Genomic DNA, 20,447 nt, shown 5'->3' with positions numbered 1-20,447 from the left:
ATCTAGTTTAAATACAACATCCATAATGCCTTCTTCCTCATATGACTTGGCCAGATATTTCTCTCTTTTTTTTAAGATTTTATTTATTTAAGAGAAAAGAGAGAGAATGAGCAGGGGGGAGGGGCAGAGGCAGAGGGAGAAGCCAACCCCCGCTGAGCAGGGAGCCTGAAGTGGGGCTCAACCCCAGGACCCTGGGATCATGACCCGAGCGGAAGCCAGACACTTAACCGACTGAGCCACCCTGGCACCCCTTGGCCAGATATTTCAATTTATTGTAGGGAAAAACTAAATCTTCATCCACCATAAGAAGTCAATACTAGATAAAGTAAAAACTGATTAGCCACAAAAGAGCAAAATAAGAATTATTGAAGAATAAGAAAGTAAATGTGGGAAGAAACTTCCAACAGGATTGAAAGGAGCTGCCTCTAGAGAAAAGAGCCACCAAACTGGGAACTGCTTGATTTACTTTTGTTTTATTTTGGTTTGTTTATTAAAATAACCCTCTCAGTATTACTTCTCTTTTTAAACCATGAATATGTATCACTCTGATAAAAACTAAGGGACACATTTAGTTTCCACAAAACTCAGAGACATCTATGGTGCAGAATTTATTTTGAAATCTGTGACATCTTTCTTTTTTTTTTTTTTTTTTTTAGTGAACATCTATTGCAGTCATGTTTATCTAAGCTTTTTCCTTCCAGTACATTTTGCCCTTCTCTGTCTCTGAATATGTTTTCCCTCCACTTTGAAAGGTCCTCAAATACTGGATTTCTCCCAAGCAAATGTTGGTAGACACTTTTTTTCTTTTTTTAAAGATCTTATTTATTCATGAAACACAGAGAGAGATGCAGAGACACAGGCAGAGGGAGAAGCAGGCTTCCTGTGGGGAGCCCGGTGTGGGATCCTGGGACCCCAGGATCACACCCTAGGCAGAAGGCAGATCTGAGCCACCTGTGGGGTGGGGAGGGCGGGAGTGGTTGGGCTGAAAAAAATTTTCTTTTTTGATCTGTTTCTTTTTTGTTTGCAATGGCAATGGAGTCACTTTTTCTGTTAAAATCATTTAAGCTGTAGCTTTTGAGTTTTGTGGGATTTTTAAAAATTGCCGGTTTGCTTGCATATTTGTTTTACCGGGTAGCTAATTTGGAAGGAAGTGACATTTCCTCTAAATTAAATTCGCATATTGAATCAGCATTTCCGATTCCTTGGAGCGGGAGCCGATGCCATCTATTGTTGTTGTCGTTGCTGATACCGTTTAAAAGGGTTGAGACGGTAGCTCGGAGCTTGCAGCAGTACTTTTCATTGAGAATTGAGGCCACAGGTGGGTCTCATCTTGGAGCCTGCAGGAGAAATTCTTAAAATCAGGATTTCAGATTCTAAGGATAAATCTGCTTCCTTCTGTTATTTGTTTTTCTTAGCCTTTGGAAGAATTTCAGACTAACCTTTTTAATTCTGGAGGCTGGCTGGCTTTGGTATTTGAAGACCATGATTGAGTTAAGAGGATGGATGCTAGATAATAGGAATAGGAATGATGAAGTTTGGGGACTACGTTGACATTTGGCTTCTGATTAGATTGGGGAAAGGGCAGTTATAGTTGACGTGGCCATATTATATTTGATTGGATTAAGATGTGGCTGGTTGGATTATCTCATTGAAAAAGGAGGTGGTCAAGCAATCTGATTTATGCTTTATCTAATAAAGGGAATCATACAGGGAGTCTGGAGAGAAGAAGGTATGGGTAACTTTGTGTATCTGCGTGGAGGCTGCGGGAGGTTTTCTGTAGGAGTTGACCTTGGAGCTGACGGTGAGGGCACCGTGGAGAGCAGGGTTCTAGGAAGGGTACATCCGAAGGAACTAGTTTATGAAAGGGCATCATGTGCTCAGGAACACTGAACATTCCTGGGTGGCTGCTGCATGGTGTGGAGTGTTGGGAAATGGGTGAGTGGATTTGGTGATTCGGGACCTGGTAGGAAAAATTCAACATTCCACTTTTATCTTAAAAGAGAGAATCGGAGGAGATTTTCAAGAAAGGGAGTGACATTATCAGGTTTATTTTTATTTCTTTTGAGGATCACTGGATGGTGTATGGAAAGTAGACAAGAATGGGAATGTGCCGAGGATAGGGCACCTACGAGGAGGCTTTAGGTGGGAAAGAAAAAGCACAATTCCTACATTGAGGCCACTGGTAGGAAAGGAGAGAAAAGGAAAATATATGCAAGTTTTTGTTTTTTTGTTTTTTGTTTTTTGTTTTTTTTTTTAATTGGCTATGTGTGAAGGACAGTAGTCTCAGAGATCACCTAGATTTCTTGTTTGGCCCATTCGACGAGTGGTAACGCCACAATATTTTCTTCTTGGCACGTAGGTGCCGTATCTGACTATCCTAAAATAAGAGGTTCCTTCTTGAGGTTGTGCTCAGAGGCATCACTGCTTTTAGGAGGACTAGCTGAAAGGCTGGCAGGTAGTTCACAGCCAGTTCTTCTAAATGCGCTCCCATGAAGCACCAGTTGTGAGAAATGTGAACAGATACTCTGCGGAGGAAGAAATGTTGAGGAATCCAAAACTTTGGGGAAATATGAAATACTATACTGCGCTTGGGGGGTCCCAGCGGAAACCCATTAGAGACACAGTAAAGAGACTCTTGAACATCTTTAACTCAGAATTTCCCATCGTTACTTGGGTTTAGAAGCCCTTTTTCACAGAACCCATATTTGAGGGGATCTAACCAGCCTAGATACGGTTTTCGTGTTATGAACTTTGAGAGGGGGGAGGATTCAGTTAACCAAGAATCGCTGTGTTTGAGTCAGAAGAGAGAACTGTATCCGGTGGCATGTCCATGAATGTTTATGGGCCGACCTGGGGGGGCGGGGGAGGTAGGAGAGGGGAAAGGTGTTAGAGATACAGGAGGAAACACGAAATCCTCATCTGGGAGAGCAAGACGGCGGACGATAGAATTACCAGACACCGCTGAGTCCCCCGTGGAGGTTTGAGGTCATGAACTCAAAGTGAGGCAGCAGCCGTGCGATGCTCTCCAGCTGCCTGGGTGTAGGAGTCGAGGAGACAGGATAGAGCTTTTCCAGGCAAGAAAAATGGGAAGGAGAGGAGCAGAGACTGAGAATCTGTGCAGCCGCTGGTGGGTAAGGAAGGAGGAAGCACAGGAGGGCGTGACGAAAAGGAAGAGGTGACGGGTCTTTGGATCAGAGGACGGTTGGGGTTGGGGTACCAGGGCTAATAATTTGAAGGTAGAGGCGGTGACCGAGTTCACATTGGGGAGACGGGCCACTTGCTGGTAGGATAACCAGGGCGTGGCAAAGGAAGGGGTCAGGCAGCGGGGAGGTGTGGGGGTTAGGGAGGCTCTGCTGATGCCGCCCCGGATTATGATGGGTGGAGGCTGGAGGGCGAAGGCAGGGGAGCCAGGTGCTAATCCTCAAGGGTTCAGGAGCGCGGGGAATTCCAGAGATGACAGCAACGGCCGGGGTAGTATCAGTGGGTCACAGGAGCTCTGAGGCAGCTGGGAGCTTAAAAGAAGAAGAAGAAGAAGAAGAAGAAGAAGAAGAAGGAAGAAGAAGGAAGAAGAAGGAAGAAGAAGGAAGAAGAAGGAAGAAGAAGGAAGAAGAAGGAAGAAGAAGGAAGAAGAAGGAAGAAGAAGGAAGAAGAAGGAAGAAGAAGGAAGAAGAAGGAAGAAGAAGGAAGAAGAAGGAGAAACGCTTGTGAAACTGCGAAGACCTCTCACTTTTAGACTTCGGGATGATGGGGATGTCAGAGGGAGCTGTGGGGGGCAATCAATGGTCTTGGGGAACAGCAGCCTTCCAGGGCGAGGCAGGGAGGCAACAGGGAAGGCTCCCAGAGGCGGCTGAGGATTTAGGAGAGCTTGCTCTGACCCGGCGCTGCCTTCTGGAGGCCCGAGTGGAGGCCTCTGAGAGGGTGGGGCTGGCTGGATGCGACCCTGTCTGGGGCTTACCGGGGTGAGGGTCCAGAGGATGACGGGGCTGCGGTGCATCAGGCAGGCGGAGGCTGGCCCCCAGGGAGGAGGGCGGGCTCCAGTGGGGTCCCATAGGTCCCCGGGGAGGCCTCGCTCTGCTTGGCTGAAACGCCGAGAAGGCAGCTTTGGGCTTGGGTCTCCCCGGCCTCCTGCCCTGCGGTGCCCTCGGCTGCGCGCCTGGGCCTGGGGGGAGGCCGAGCCGGCCAGTACCCCCCGCAGAACGTGTTCCTAGGGGCCGGTAGCCAGCTGGGCCCACCTCACTGGCGGGGGTCCACGGTGCCACCCTCCGGGAGAGGGCTAAAGGTCGCCTCCGTCTGCCCCTGGTCCTGGCGCTGCCTCGCACCCCCCAGAGGAGCGAGCCCGATGGAGGCGACAGGGGCTGCCCCTCCAGGGCCCGCACACACCCGGCCTCCAGAGTCTGCTGTTCCGGGCTCCACGCCCCCCAACCGGACCCCCCCCCCACACACACAGGCCTGTGCCCTTGGGTGCCCGGGGCTTGGCGGGGCACCCGGACAGAGGAGGGCACCCCGGCAGCGGAGTCCCCTCTGCGGGCCCAGCCGTCGCAGCCAGCCTCGCGGCGTCCAGCGTGTGCACGTTTCATTCGGGAGCAACCGCATGGGTGAGTGTGTCTTACTAAATCCTTCGCTGAGATTCCAGGCCCAGGACAGGCTGAGGACCAGCAGTGGGGTGTGAAATGGAACCCAGAGTGTGGTCCTTGGAGCAGCAGCGTCAGCACCTGGCAGCTTACTAGAGAGCAGAGCCGTGCGGCCCACCCCATACCTACTGAATCGGAACGTGTGGTCCAACAAGGTCACTGGTGACGGATACGCACACAGAAACCTGTGGCTGGCTACACAGCTAATTCGAAAATATTAACTCAAGACCTAGACTTAGAGGGTACTGGATCTTTTGTTGCAGGTCAAAACCACCTTTTCTGATCCAGCTTTAACTTAAACCTTGACATGCTGGCCGCAGTCCGACTCCTGCATCTATTTTTTCATCGGTTTGGTGTTACTTAGATGTACTTATTTCTGCCATGCATGACCAAACTCCCCAAGTGACGGAGGCTTAAGCGAGCCTGTCTGTTTTCCTGTGCAAGCCTAGAGGTAGACTTGCACAGCATCAGCCAGAGACCAGGCCGCTGCCATCTGTTCCTTTATCCACGTGGCCGCCGCCGTACCCACAGTTACCTCGTGAGCCAAGACGGAAGCTCCAACCCCAGCCACCAGATCTGCATCCCGGGGACAGAAGGAAGGTAAGGGGAGGAAAGAGGTCCCAAAGGCATAAAACGGCTGTCTCCTAAGGATGCCTGTAAACTGACCAATACTAATTTGGTTTCGATCCCTTTTGCCACAGCTTGCTGTACCGAAGGCTGGGCGATGTGGACTTTTTTTTGTTAATTCCTAATTTTTTGTTTTTTTATTTTTCAATTTCAGTACAGTTAAGATACGGTGTTATATTAGTTTCAGGTGTGCAATATAGTGATTCAGCGACTCAAACATTACTCAGTGCTCATCGTGGTAAGTGCACTCTTAATCCCCTTCACCTATGTCACCCTCCCCCGCCACCCGCTCCCCTCTGGTAACCATCTATCTGTTCTCTATAGTTAAGAGTCTGTTTTTTGGTTTGTCTCTTTTATCTTTGTTCTTTATTTATTTCTTAAATTCTACATCCAAGTAAAACCATAGGATGTTTCTCATCCTCTAACTGACCTATTTCACTCAGCATTATACCACCTAGATCAGCTATGTTGGATGGTATGAACTAGTATGAACACTAGTATGAACTAGTGTTTTCATACTCTTTAGATAAATTCCCAGTAGAGCAATTATTGGGTCATACGGTAATTCTACTTTTAATTTTTTAGGAGGCTCCGAATTGTTTTCTGCAATGGCTGCACCACTTTGCATTCCCACCAACAGCTCTCCGCATCCTCACCAACAGCTGCCATGTCTTGTGTTGTTGGTTTTAGTCATTCTGACAGGCATGAGGTAATATCTCGTTGTGGTTTTGATTTGCATTTCCCTGATAATCAGTGATGTTGGAGTCTTTTCATGCGTCTGTTGGCCATCTGGATGTCTTCTTTTGGAGAAATGTCTGTTCATGTCTTCTGCCCATTTTTAAGTGGGATGATTTGGGTTTTTTTCAGTGTTGAGTTCTATGGCAGATGAAGTCTTGAGTTCAACTACATCCTTACTGAATTTCTGCCTCCTGTATCTGTCCATTTCGGACAGAGGTTGTAGAAGTCTCCAGCTATGACAGTGAGGTCAGCATGATAACCACTACGCTATGGAAGCACAATTCCAACTATGATAGTGGATTCTCTAGCCTTGCAATTCTCCCGGTTTTTGCCGCACCTGTTTTTGATGCTCTTTTGTTAGGAGCATACATGTTAAGGATCACTATGTCTTCCTGAAGAACTGACCTTTTGTCATTATATAATGACCTTCTTTATTCCCTGATAATGTTCCTTGCTTTGGGATCTGCTCTGTCTGAAATTAGTGTAGCTACTCCTGCTTTCTTTTGATTAATATGGTATATTTTTTCTCCATCCATTTACTCAATCTACATGTGTCTATAATTCAAGTGGGTCTCTTGTGGACAATGTATTGCTGGGTCATGTTTTCTTGACCTGCTCTGATGATCTCTGTCTTTTAATTGTTGCGTTTAGGCCACTGATGTTCAAACTGATTGTTGATATAGTGGATTAATGTCTGCGTGTTTGTTACCTCTATTTTTGTCTTCCATTCTTTTTCTGCTTCTCATGGTTTTAACTGAGCATTTTATATAATTCTATTTTCTCTCCTTTCTTGGCATATCAGCTATAGTTTTTCAAAATATTTTTTCTTAGTGGTTGCCCAGTTTGCAATATACATTTATAGTTAGTACAAGTCCACTTTCAAATAACATTGTATTGCTTCACAGGTAGTGTAGGTAACTTATAATAACAAAATAATTCCAATTCCCCCCCATCCAGGCCCCTGTATCATCTCTGCCATTCATGTAACTTATGTAGAAGCCTTACATAGGCTTCTATGTAAGCTTATATATATATATATATATATATATATATATATATATATATGACATATGCAGAAGCTTACATGATCAAATACATGGTTACTATTATTTTGAATCAATTGTTATCTATTATATCAATAATAAGAAAAATAAAATATTTAATTTTACCTTCACTTATTCCTTCTTCAGTGCTCTTCCTTTCTTTATGTAGATCTGAGTTTCTTTCCTATAGCATTTTCCTTCTCCCTAAAGAAGTTATTTTAACATTTCTAACAAGGCAGGTCTACTGGGGGGGAAAAATCCCTCAAGTTTTGTTTGTCTGAGGAAATCTTTATTTCGCCTTCATTTTTGAAGGATAATTTTGCAAGTTGCAGAATTGTCGGTTGGTATGGGTTTTTTTCCCTCTCAAGATTTTAAACATTTCGCTCCACTCTCTTCTCAACTGCAGGGTTTCTGAGAAGTCAGATGCCATTTTTGTCTCTGTTCCTCCATAGATAAGGTGTTTTTTCCCTATGATTTGTTTTGGGATTTTTTTTTTCTTTATCTTTGATTTTCTCTATTTAAAAATGATACACTTAGGGGGATATAAATATACATACATATATATAAGCATTTATCCTTCTTGGTGTTCTTTGAACTTTCTAGATCTTGGCTTGGTGTCTGACATTAATTTAGATAAGTTTTCAGTCATTATCATGTCAAATGTTTCTTCTGTTTCTCTCTCTCTTCTCGTTAAGATGTTTCCATTATGCACATGTTCCACCTCCTGTAGTTGTCCCACAGTCCTTGGCCATTCTACTCTTTTCTTGTTTTTCCTTTGTTCCCTTTGATTTTCAGTTTTGGAGTTTTCTATTGAGATGTCTTCAAGATCAGAGATTCTTTACTCAGCCATGTTCAGTCTACTAGTAAGCCCATCAAAGGCATTTTTCACTTTTGTTACAGTGCTTTTGATCTTTAGCATTTCTCCTGGGGGTCTTTCTTAAGATTTCCATCTCTGCTTACATTACTTACCTGTTTTCACATGCTGTTTGTTTTCTCTATGAGAGCCCTGCGCCTGTTTAAATTTTCAGTTCTGAAAATTCTAACAGCCCTGCCATATCTCGTTTGGATGCTTTCTCCGTCTTTTCAAATATGTCTTGTAATTTTTTTTCTTGATACCTGGACATGATATACCAGGTAAAAGTCTTTTAGTGAGACTATGCCCCTGCACTGTGAACTTCAGAAGTGTTTCCTACTTTTTTCTTTCCTCCCTTAAATGAAACAGGATGGCAAAAGTGGGCTCAAATTGGGTATTTCCTTTCTCTCAAGTCAGTTAAGCTCTGATAATATCCCAGCAGATTGGGCTCTAGTTAACTAGTTTCTTCTGAGGGCAGACCTTGTTAAGAACAGAGTGCTCTGTTGCATTCAACATTGTTTCCTTGCCCCTCCCTTTGCAGGAAGCAGGAAGGAATTTTTCTCTGATATTTGCTGTGGGAATCTGATTGACTTCCTAAAGGTAAAACAAAAGTAGGGGGACCCTGGAGTTCTTATATCTCAAGAGTTGACCACACTGAGCCTGAAGTAATTGTCAATTACAGTTCATATTTCTGTATTCCAGGAGGGTTTCTGCATCCTGGCACTGGTTCCCACAGAGGTTTCCTTTCATGTGTTTCTGCTGTGGTAAGTTGGAATTTTCTTCATCTGTCTGTTTCTCTAGTTCCAGGGCGGCAGTCTGTTCCATGACCTTATTTCTCTAATGGTTCTAATGAGAGTTGTTGATTTTTCAGTTTGTTTGACTTTTTATTTGTTTGTTAAGAGGGGATGGATACTTATAAGCTCTTTACATGCCTAAACCAGAAACCAGGAATATTCCTATCCCCTCAATATTAGGAAGCACTGAGCATTCTAATAATTTCAGCTTCTTGAGAAAGAGATCTTCTTTAGTCTTCTGAGCATCCCAGTCTGGGTTGGTTTCTCTCTGTGGCCCATGGCTGACCTTCTGGAACCTCCCTTCACCCTCATCCTGGAAATACCCTCCACCTGCCTTATTTGTTAAATTCCATGTTTCCCATATCTTGGGTCTTCTTGTCTTCTTTCTTGGTTTACTTCTTCCTTTTTATGAAGTACATCTTCCCATTGCTTGATGATGAAGGATATTTGAGAAGTATTTGTTTTTAGAGCTTGAATGTGTAAAATTTTCTTCATTTTACCCTACTACAGGACCAAAAGTTTGGCAGGTGGAACTCAATTTCTGTTAAAAGGCATTCTTCCATCGAGTCGTAGTTTGTTTTCTTGACTATTCCATTTAATACATTTGGCAGAAGGTCAAATGTAGAGGTGGATACATAAAATCTAGGACGACCATTCCAGACCCTCCATGGAGGAATGGTTGAGATTTTCTTGCCCATCTTCTTGCCCCTTACTTCCTCTGCATGTTTAAGTTGCTCTGCTTCTGCCTGTCCAGAGAAGACTTCTTCTCAAAGGAAGAAATCCCTCCTTTGTTGGGTCATCCGATTTCCCAGTGTTCCCCCTGGCATGTCTTCACCCAGGTGTAAATCCTCTCCCTTTATGGCCCATATCACTTTGTACTTGTCATGTATTCTGTATTGTGCTGTGCTTTCCCCGCCTCATCTCCATGTATTCCTTTGTAAACTTAAGCCTGGGGGTCAAGGCTTTACGATTCCTGTCTCCCCAGAGTGACTAGGCCACAAAAACTGTTTACTTGAATTCAGTGGAGATGAAATTCATTCCAGGATACAAAAAGTGTATATGCACAGACATCATTTAGCCCAAATACTTCTGCATGGAATTCAGTACTGAAGTAGACAGGCGCATTATTTTGGAGGTTCCCATCCAAATGAATTTAGGGGAAAGTTGTCACCTCCCTGAGTGGTACTAATGACTCCACAGAACACAACACACAACCCATCCCCCTTCTTCTGTTGCTGACGCCAAGCTAACACCATGGGGACACACCTGTCATTGCAACCACCTCTAAGATGAAGTCTGTATTCTGACAAAAGTGCTGCATTTCAGCACCCACTGTTATTGGTCTGTTTATTATTAGCCAACTGCTTATTCTTCAGCTTGAAAAACCTTGTGGAAGACTATTCATATTGAGAGCTAACATGTAGTATATGTGATTGTGCTAGAAACTGTTCTAAGAGCTTCAGCTATTTTAACTAATTTAATTCTTATGAGGATCCTATGAGACAGGTTTTGTAATTCCCATTTTACAGATGAGGAACAGAGAGGTTTAAGTAATTTCCTCAAATTTAAACACCAGTGAGAGCAGAACTGGGCACTACTGTGTTTCTTCCCTTTGCCAGCTAGAAAGCATTTGATTTATTTTGACTTGCTTTGGGGGATAGACAAGACAATCCTCATGCAATGACGGCAAAAATGCTTTTATGTGGGGTGAGTGTGAAGACCACTCAACCTTGAACATTTCCTTATAAAACATGGGAGAAAGCCTGTGTATGGATGAGCTCTTGGGGATTATCACAAGATCTCCCATCTCTTCAAACACCCTAATTGAGGTACTTAGGAAAGTATTAATGGGTAAACAGCAAAGAATGTCAACTAGCTTGACACAAGCAGATGCCAGGCAGGTATATTGATTTGAGAGCCATCACAGGGATCTCAGGGTCAGGGTTTCATTTGTTTTTTTTTCATTATTTCTCAGAATGATGGACCAGAGTTTATACATTCCTAACCGAAGGGTTGCAGCAAGCAAAGGCATTTCTTATGGATTCATGTTTTTTCCATGTAAATATAATGATAAATGATAATAAAATGAAAAAGAAAAAAACAGATGAAGACAAAACAATTCCATGCTGAAAAACGTATAGACTTTTTGAAAAGTAACATGTATTTATATTTATGTTGATATATATATCTATGTATGCACATTGCATGGTGTGAGCATGAGTGTATGTAGATGTGTGGTATGTGCATGTGTGTGTGTGGTGTGAGCATGTGTGTGTGTGTGTTTATTTGGATCTCCGGCAGAAACTTAAAGTGCCCCTTCTCAGGCCTCAGGGATCACAGGATACCGAGTGTGTTTCATTAGGGCAGTGTTGAGTACTAGTTACAGCTAATGAGCTGGAGAAGCTGAAGTCACTAAGAAAGCCATAAGAATTTAACCCCACATGTGGGAGCCAGTCTCCAAGAGAGCCCCCAATGATTTTTTCTTCTTGGTTTTATGCCCTGGTATAACCAATAGGATTTTGATAAAATGGCAGTGTGTGACATTTAAGACAAGATTATAAGAGGCATTGTACCTTTTTCCACCTTGCTCTTTTGAACAACTCACTTGGGGGAAGCCAGCTATCCCTTTGTGACATTTAGGCAGCTGTAGGGACAGGGCCACCTGGCAAGAAATAAAGAACCGAAGCCTTCTGCTGGCAGCCAACCAAAACTTCTGCAAGCATCCAACTTGGAATCAGATCCTCCAGCCCCAGTCAAGCATTCAGATGACTGCAGCCCAGGCCAAAACCATGACTGATCTCATGAGAGATCCTGAGCCGTATATAACTAATATAGATATATTAATTGAGACACATTTTATATACCATAAAATATACTCATTTCGATTTCAGTGGTTGTTAGTATATCCATGGAGCTGTACAAACACTACCATAATATGATTTTAGAATATTTTCATCATTTCAAAAACAAACCCCGTACTCATCATCCATCTCCCCAGCCCTAAGCATCTACTAATTTGCCTATTCTGGACACATAATATCAATGGTGTTATATGCCATGTGGCCTTTGGTGTCCACCTTCTGTCACTTAGCATAATATTTTCAAGATTTTTCCATGTATCAGTACTTCATTCCCTTTTATGGCCAAATAATATTTCAGTGCATTGGTATACCACATTTCCTTTATTTAGTAGATGATGGACATTTGGGTTGTTTGGATTTTCTGACTTTATGAATAATATTACTGTGAACATTTGTGTACAAGTTTTTGTGTGGACATAATGTTTTCACTTCTCTTGGGTATATACATAGGAGCAAATTATGGATCTCTGTGGTGACTATATGCAGAAACTGTTGAGTAATTTCCAGGTTGCTTTCCAAAGCAGCCATACCATTTTATGTTCCCATCAATAATATCTGAGGGTTTCAAATTCTCTACATCCTCATCAACACTTATTATCATCCATCTTTTTTTTTTTATTAAAGCCATACCTGTGAAGTGGTATCTCATTATAGTGGTTATGATTTGCATTTTCTGGTTGGCTTTTGAGGTTGAACATCGTTTCCTATGCTTATTGGCCACTTGTATATTTTCCATGGAAAATTTTCGATTCAGATCCTTGGCCCATTTTTAATGGGATTACTTGGGGGTATTATTAATATTATTATTATTAATTATTATTATTGAGTCTTAGGGGTCCTTTACTTACAATAATCCAAGTGCTATGTCAGGTGTATTATTTGCAAGTGTATTTTCCATTCTGTGGGTTGTCTTTGCACTTTCTTGATAGTATTAATTGAACACAAAAGGTTTTAACTTTAATGTAATTCAATTTATCTACTTTCTAAAATTTTGTTGATGGTTCTTTTGGTATCATATCTAAGAAACTATTGCCGAATCCAGGCTTATAAAATGTACTCCTGTTTTCTTTGAAGAGTTTTATAGTTTTATCTCTTACATTTGTCTTTTGATCTGTTTTAATTTGATTTTTATATATGGTGTGAAGTAAAGGGCCCAAATTAATTCTTTGGCATGTGGCTATCTTGTCCCAGAACCACCTGTTGAAAAAGCTATTCTGTCCCCATTGAATAGAATTGGCACCACCCAAAATGATACAAATCAGTTGACCATTGACATATGGGTTTATATCTGGACTCTCAATTCTATTCCCTTCTTCTATGTGTCTATTGTTATGCCAGTACCACACTGTTTTGATTACTGCTGCTTTTAGATAGTTTTGAAATAGGGATGTACATGTCCTCCAACTTTTTCTCCTTTTTCCAAGCAATGAATTTTCTCAGTTTTTAGTTTATCTGGTAATGTCTTTATTTCACCTTCATTTTTAAAAGATAGTTTTGCTGATCATATGCTTCTTGATTCAGAGGCTGGTTGGTTTTTCTGTCAAAGTGAATATGGCCTTTGGCCTCCATTATTTCTGATGAGAAGTCAGTTTATTGAGGATTCAATCTTATTAGCATTCCCTTGCATATGATGAGTCATTTTTCTCTTGTGGCTTTTACGATTGTGTCTATTGTTGGCTTTCAGCATTCTGACTGTGATGTGTCTAGGTGTGGCTCTGTGCTTTCTTTTTTTTTTTTTTTTTTTTTGGCTCTGTGCTTTCATCCTACTGAGAATTAATTGAGCCCCTTGTATGTGGAGGTTAATTCCTTTCAGCAAATTTTGAAGTTTCCAGTCATTATTTCTTTTAAAATCTTTTTCAGTTCCCTTTTCACTATCTTCTCCTTCTGGTATACACAGCATATATATGTTGATGTGCTTAAGATGTCCCACATTTCTCCAAGACTCAATTTCTTTCTTTTCTTTTTTCCTCTTTTGTTCCTACTGCATAATCTCCATCTATCTTCCAGTTTGCTTATTCCTCCTTCTCCCAGCGCAAATCTGTAGTTAAGTCCCTCTACTGAAATCTTCATTTCAGATATTACATTTTCAACTCTAGAATTTCCATTTGGCCCTATTTTGTAATTTATATCTCTTTTATATTTGATATTTGATGAGACATCATCATTACACCTTCCTTTAGTTCTTCAGACATGGACTCCTTTATTTCTTTGAACATATTGAAAATAGCTGCTTTCACGTTTTTGTCTGCTAAGTCCAACATCTAGCCCCCTTAAAGGTCGTTTCTATCTCCTGCTTTTCCTCCTGTGCTTGGTCACACTTTCCTGTTTCCTTGCATGTCCTCATATTTTCTGTTGAAACCTGGACATTTTAGATAATATATTGTAGCAACTAGGGATACTGTTTTTTTTTTCTCCCTTCTAAGGACTGTTGCTGCTGTTGTTTACTTAGTGAGTTGGCATGACCAGTTCAGCAAAATCTATTTTTCCTCTACTGTGCGGCCTCTGACATCTCTGCTCAAGCTTTTTCCCCTCAATTTTATCTTGAAGCCTGACTTCCTACAGTCCCCCCTGGGTCAGCATAGGTTATCAGTGAGCCTCTGACTGTGCAGAGCTTGTAGGGAAGCCCCCTGAATCAATGATTTGTACTCGATCTGGATATGGTTTAGAGACTGCTTTTACTGTTCAGGGAGTTTATCCATTGCCCTTCTTTCAGCTGGGGGCCAGTAGCTCAGAATTTCTGTCTCCTTTCACTTACTCTTTGGAGGACTCAGCCTTGGGCATACACACAGAGTTCCTGATCACTGGGGAGACTGCAGGTTTAGCTGAACTCTCTTTGTCTTTTTCCATGACCTCCTCATTAAGCTTCTGGCTCATCTGCTTCTATATGTATCATACCCAGTTGTTAGCCTCCACTAATTGCTGGTTAATTGCTCCATTGTTCTTACTAATGACTTGGGGCATAAATTGCTCCACAGTCTGATCCAGTGAAAGTAGAGCTCCTTGGCAGGATCAGAGCTTTGGCAGTCTTACGGCTCGCTCCAACGTTTTCCTGGGAAGAATGTCTGTGCTTTGGATGAGGAGTCAGGGAGGTGAGGAGGTAGGGAACTCACTCTTTACCAGCTGCACCACCATCCTTACCAAGCAGGAGCTGTGTGTGGGGAAGGTAGGAACTGGCGCTGTCAGCTGGCTGCCCCACCACCCAGTATAACAGCCCAGAGGTGAGGTTTGGGGGTTGGAGTAGAAGATGGAATATGCCAGTATTCATCAGCTGCCAAATGTGCCTACATTAGATCTTCCACCTCAGGAAGCTGGAGGAGATGGGAGCTGCCCCTCGGTTGTTAGCCTTGACCTAGCTTTTGGGAAGGTCTCTAGTTAGATATAAATAATCTGGTTCCATTTCAAAGACAGTAAGAATAATACCTCTCATCTTACATGCTCTTCTTCAATGTGATCTCCATCAAAAGTTGAGGATTTTTTCCCTATTTCCTTGGGTGGGTTGAAGGCCCTGTGCCTGTTTTGACTAGTGAAATATAGGGGAAGTAATGCTGTTCCCTTGGATGGAGTTTTAACTGGCCTTGAACCTTCTCCCTGCATCTCACAATACTTGCTTCCAAGATACACTCTCCTAAGATCTGAGAAGCCAATCCACATGCAGAAGCCAATGTTGAGGTGCTTCCGTTGGTGTCCCAAACTGAGCTTCCAGTCTATAGCTAGCACCAACTACCCGCCATGTGAGTGACCCATCTTGGATGTTACAGCCCAGATGAGGCCCCCAAATGACTTCAGCCCCCACAGATAGCATCCACAGCCAAACCACCCAGGTAAGCCCAATAGATCCACGGAATCATAAGAGGTAATAAAATAGCTGTTGGATATTGTTATTTTAAGCCATGAAGTTTGACTCAGTGTGTTCACCCACCTGGAAGTTCCCCAAACCCTATTGTTTACAGGATGTTTCATTACATAGGCATGATTCATGAAATCACTGGCCATTCATGTTTGAAAATCTGTAGCCCTTCTTCTCTCCCCAAAGTCAGAGGGTAGAGATGAAAGTTTCAACCCTCTAATCATATGGTTGGTTCCTCTGGCTGCCCGCCTCCATCCCAAAGCTATCTGGAGCACCACCAGGAGTCACCTCATTAATATAAAATGAGGTGAAGTCTAAGGAACTTGTTATGGATAATTTATACTCTTATCACTCAGGAAATTCCAAGGGTCTCAAGAACTCTGTGCTCCAGGGACATAGACCAAATATATATATTTTTTTCTTATACCACAACCCTATATAAGCAACATCTACCTAAATCAGTGTCTTCCAAACTTATTTGGCCACGATCCTTAAATATGTCTCACCTTCTAACCACGTATGCAAACACCACACACACAGATATATGTAGATGCATATATAACACTGAAACTAAAGTTTTATACAATTTCTAGGAAATCATATTCACCCTCACTGCATGCAATATACTCTGATATTTTTAATCCAGTTTAAGTCATTCCTGTTCCATTCCATTCCTCCTTCTTCCTTTTTCCTTTCAAAGGCTGGTTCCAATCCATGAAATGATTTTCCTGACCCACTAATGTGTCTCAAGCCATAGTTTGAAAGACACTGTGCTCTCAGTAGCCAAGACTTACTATGTCTCTTCTCTGAGGCCTTATGGAGAAGGAGAGAGAAGATACCCTTTACCAAAAGGAGTCACTGAGGCCTTATGGAGAAGAAGGAGAGAGAAGATACCTTTTACCAAAAGGAGTCGGACCAGCAGGTGAAGATACGCCTCAGAAATGGCACCACCCCCTTCCTTCTTGCTAATGACGTGATAAGCTGCAAATTTCTCATGCAGAGTAAGAGATCAGAGCTCAGTGAGTGTCAACTGTCTAGCTGTAAAGAAGAATGAGAACAGGTGACGGATGGCAGCAGAAAGACTTACATCCCTTACAGACAGCTCTCGCCCATGCAACAGCTGAACACATGTTTTTCAGTCAGTCACTTATTTCAGAAATCCAAACTGCTGTCCTAGGACCCTTTTGGCTCTACACCTGCCCTCAAGCTTGTACTTGAGTCTTTGTGTCCCCCATTGCCAGTCACACCTTTGCCCCGTCCCGAAAAGGCTGGGTGACCTCACCACCAGACACCAGTAGCCGGCAGGGACCATTCTGGAGATCTCTTCCAGAGCTGTGGACATAGAAAGGGAGTCCTCGCCTAGCACTGGAAGAGGGGGTCTGGCTTCAAGAAACAAGTGTGTCCCAGAAAGGGTGGCAAAGGGCTTGGTTCCTAGAGATGTCATGCCCAGCCTTGTGAGTTTAAAGACAGATGTTCTTTGTTATTCTAGAGAAGCATATGGCTTTTTATGCCTTCTTTATTCTTCCCTCGGTTAAATTGCTATGGAATTGTCTCCCTTCTTTTAATGGACCGTGTCTAACATCTGTGCAGTTACAAATGGGGAATGCTCATTTGTGGGTTTATGGAGCTTGAATAACCTCATGTCTGCCACGGACCTGCTGCCCCATGCAAACAGCGAGAAGCGGGGGGCACTGCTGGAGTGTGAATTAGGTCAGTTCACAGGGCAAGGAAAATTAATGAAGCAATGGGTATTAAGGACAAAAGAAATCCTAACCTAACTGTCCTGGAATATTGCTTAACCTGGATTCATTTGCCCTCTCTAAAGCTTGTACATGACATGAACGTGGCATTTCCTGGGTTTTATTTTTTATAATATAAATTTAACATGCATATTACAGAGAATTTTTAAAATATAAAAAAGGAAACAAATCAGTCATAATCGTGCTACTCAAAGACTATAGTTATTGTTTTGATTTTTTTTTTCACTCATTTTATCCCAGGCATGAGTGTACTTGAGATGCATTGGAATCATTAAACTGTATATGCAATTTTGTAATCTGCTTTTTAAATTCCCCATTATATTCCCCATGTTGTCTTCAAAAGCATCCCACAAAATATTTTTATCTCAATTTCTCCTTCATTCTTATCAAAAAATATGTGTGTGCTCCGTCAATATCTTCAAAGATAAACAGATTTGGAACATGCAGTGTTTGGGTGTTCTAGATTTTAAAAATTAGTGTCCTTGGCAATGATAGGCCAAAGTAAAGAAAATACAGGCCTTTTTAAAATTTTCTGCAATTGCTTTGAAATTAGGCTCTCTCTGTAGGGTGACAGTTAACACCAACCACCTCCTGTACTTGGTGGTTACTGAGACGTGCATTTGTGTCTCCTGGGAAAGAGGCCTAGAACGCTTTAAATAGGATTAAAATCCTACTTTTTTAAAAAGGGGACAGTCTACCAATCTGAATGCTGGATTTTTCAGAAGGGGGAAATAACAAAGTCTCTTTTCAAATCAAGTAATTGTGAGGTTAAGTTGGGCCCATTAAAACATGGTTTGCAGTCCCCCGACCTTGAGGCACAGCCTTTTCAAACATGTGGACAGAGGACTCTAGAACCCTCCATAACTGCTGGGAAATGGGAATTCTTCCAAACTTAATGGATTTTATTGGGGGGGGGATATTTAATTTCACTTTGGGCATAGAAAGTAGGAGCCGGTGGGAGGGACCTTTTAAAAAATTATAAAACTCTTCTCTTGTCCCCCTCCAGCTGTACACTTACAGTATTATTCGGATTTTCTTAGAGGACCTAAGGCAGATGGCATCAAGCCAGCCCTCCCCCGCCTCCCTCTAGAGCCCCCTGGGAGCCGAGTGCGGGGCGCAGGCTTGATGGCCCGGCCCGCGGAGGACAGGGCACCTCGCTGCCCAGATGGCGCCGCCGCCTGCCTTCCTGCCAAGGACGGGACAAGCCGCAAATTTCCCGCCGACCATGTGTGATCTCTGTGGTCTTCCTCCCAAGCTCTTCCTCCAGCCACCCTCGACTGCAAAGGCGGCTCTACTCCTGGCTCTCCAGCACCAAGCGGCTTCAAGAAAGAGAAAATAAGGACACTAGGCCTCTGGGCCATGGAGTGGCCCCATCAGGAAGCTGACGGGGAGTAAAATGCCACCTACACGGGGCCTCTGTGTGGCCTTGAGTGAGTGTGTCCCAACGAGCTTCGGAGTTTTCACCTGGGCCACATAGGTGCTGTGGGACAGAGCGTCCCGGGTTTCTCCGGGTGCCAAGGAACCGAGGGCCCGGGCCTGCCTTTGAGAGCTGGTACAAAGCCGTCCTCCTCCTCCTCCAGGGCTGCGAGGTGGCAGGTCTTCCTCCCTCTCCTGGCATCAGGGCACCAGGCTGCAGGGACAGCACTGGGGCCTGAGTGACAAGGAGACGAGCTGGAAAAGGCTGTTTGCAGGGAGGAGGAGCAGCCCAGAACCACCAACGCCCTGCGTGCAGGGCCCAACCCGCACAGGGTCCCAGGGGACCCGGACCTGGACAGGGCGGCCCTGCAGAGATGCCGAGCATTCCTTCCAAAGGGGGGCGAGCCCAGGAATCTGTGTTTTCCTACCGATGCTGACCTCAGGCTCCGTCAGCCTCTGAGTCTCCACAGCTGCATCCCTGGGCTCTATCAGCCACCAGTCTGCAAGCCACGGATTGAAGCGCTTTTCAACCAGGAGATAAGGACATTGGTTTGGCGACACACAATAGTCTAGTCTTGTCTTTTCAAGGAAGCTGTGATTTTTCAAGACACCAGATTTCTAACTGTACCAACCACTTAACATCACACACACATGAAGTGATGGGCAGGAGTTACACACATTGATCTTCTGAACCTATTTCCTTCCGTCTTTGCACCATTGTTCCCTTTGTGCCCAACCTTCACGTCATGAAGGCCACGCAGTCTCTCAAATCCCGAGGCTACGTAAAGGAACAGTTACCCTGGAGACATTTCTACTGGTACCTTACCAATGTGGGTATCCAGTATCTCCGTGATTACCTCCACCTACCCCCCGAGATTGTGCCTGCCACTCTGCGCCGCAGCCGACCTGAGACTGGCAGGCCACGGCCCAGAGGTCTGGAGGGAGAGCGACCTGCAAGACTCACACAAGGGGAAGCTGACAGAGACACCTACAGACGAAGCGCTGGACCCCCTGGTGCCGACAAGAAAGCTGAGGCCGGGGCTGGGCCAGCAACCGAGTTCCAGTTTAGAGGCGGATTTGGTCGTGGACATGGTCAGCCACCTCAGTAAAATTGGAGATTGTTTTGTGTTGAATAAATCGATAGCCAGAAAAACATTAAAAATATATATATATATATATATTAGGCCAAATTAGGTGGGTCAGTCTGGTCTGTGTTGCTTGGCAGAGGTTCAAATCTCCTCCACCTCGGCCTTCAGAAAGTCGGAAGAAGCCAAGATGAATCTCAATCTCCATTTCAACTGTAAGTAACAAGAAAGAAAGGAAAGAAAGAAAGAAAGAAAGAAAGAAAGAAAGAAAGAAAGAAAGAAAGAAAGAAAGAAAAAAAGAAAGAAAGAAAGGAAAAGAAAGAAAGAGAAGAAAGAAAAAGAAGAATGAGGAAATGAAATCAAACTTTAAAATTTTTCTCCAGGACAAAAAAAAAAAAAAGAGGGTGTGTTTGTATTCTCTCTTTTTCCTGCCTGTCCCATTGTATATGATTTCACATCCCAAGAATTTCTGTTACAAGTCAGACCCAGCTCTGCCTTTGAAAGAGGCAGCCAAGTGCAGTTATGGGAACGAAGGGTATCTCGTCTACGAGGCCAGCATTGAGGGATAAGCTGCGGCTCTTAAACGTTGGGGAACAGGAGTGACAAGAGCTTCCTGAAACTGTGAAGTCCTGGCCCAAGGGATGCAGCTCAGTCACACCGTCAGGGGACTCTGGAGCAAGTGAGTTGGGGAGGGGCAGTCGCTGAGAAACACTGCAAATTAGAGCAAAACACCTCTGGCTCTGGCAGCCTGTAGGCCTCGGGGAGGACCAGAAGCTTAGGGGGTGAAGAAGT

The 20,447-nt window shown here is 43.6% G+C and overlaps 1 protein-coding gene across 12 annotated transcripts in view; it reads left to right on the top strand.

Annotated features, from left to right (window-relative positions):
* LOC144306685 (uncharacterized) overlaps positions 1–19,732 on the top strand; it is a 28,635-nt gene extending 8,903 nt beyond the window's left edge. The window contains exons 2-10 of one of the 12 annotated variants that reach the window (XM_077886181.1): positions 4,634–5,231; positions 5,440–5,496; positions 5,844–5,967; positions 8,434–8,492; positions 8,595–8,656; positions 15,163–15,368; positions 16,095–16,316; positions 16,985–17,104; positions 18,161–19,732. In XM_077886181.1, the coding sequence (XP_077742307.1) occupies positions 16,211–16,316; positions 16,985–17,104; positions 18,161–18,387 (453 nt within the window). In that variant the 5' untranslated portion in view covers positions 4,634–5,231; positions 5,440–5,496; positions 5,844–5,967; ... (2 more) ...; positions 15,163–15,368; positions 16,095–16,210 and the 3' untranslated portion in view covers positions 18,388–19,732. Of the gene's footprint in view, positions 1–4,633; positions 5,232–5,412; positions 5,497–5,843; positions 5,968–8,433; positions 8,493–8,574; positions 8,657–10,661; positions 13,267–15,162; positions 15,369–16,094; positions 16,317–16,984; positions 17,105–18,160 lie in introns of those variants that run through there. The other 11 variants (XM_077886182.1, XM_077886180.1, XM_077886178.1 and 8 more) reach the window with 11 other exon arrangements.
* Positions 19,733–20,447: the final 715 nt, after the last annotated feature.

Source organism: Canis aureus, chromosome 37 (genome assembly GCF_053574225.1).
Source record: "Canis aureus isolate CA01 chromosome 37, VMU_Caureus_v.1.0, whole genome shotgun sequence".
In the NCBI taxonomy this organism is placed as follows: domain Eukaryota; kingdom Metazoa; phylum Chordata; class Mammalia; order Carnivora; family Canidae; genus Canis; species Canis aureus.
This window is presented reverse-complemented; position numbering and strand designations above follow the sequence as displayed.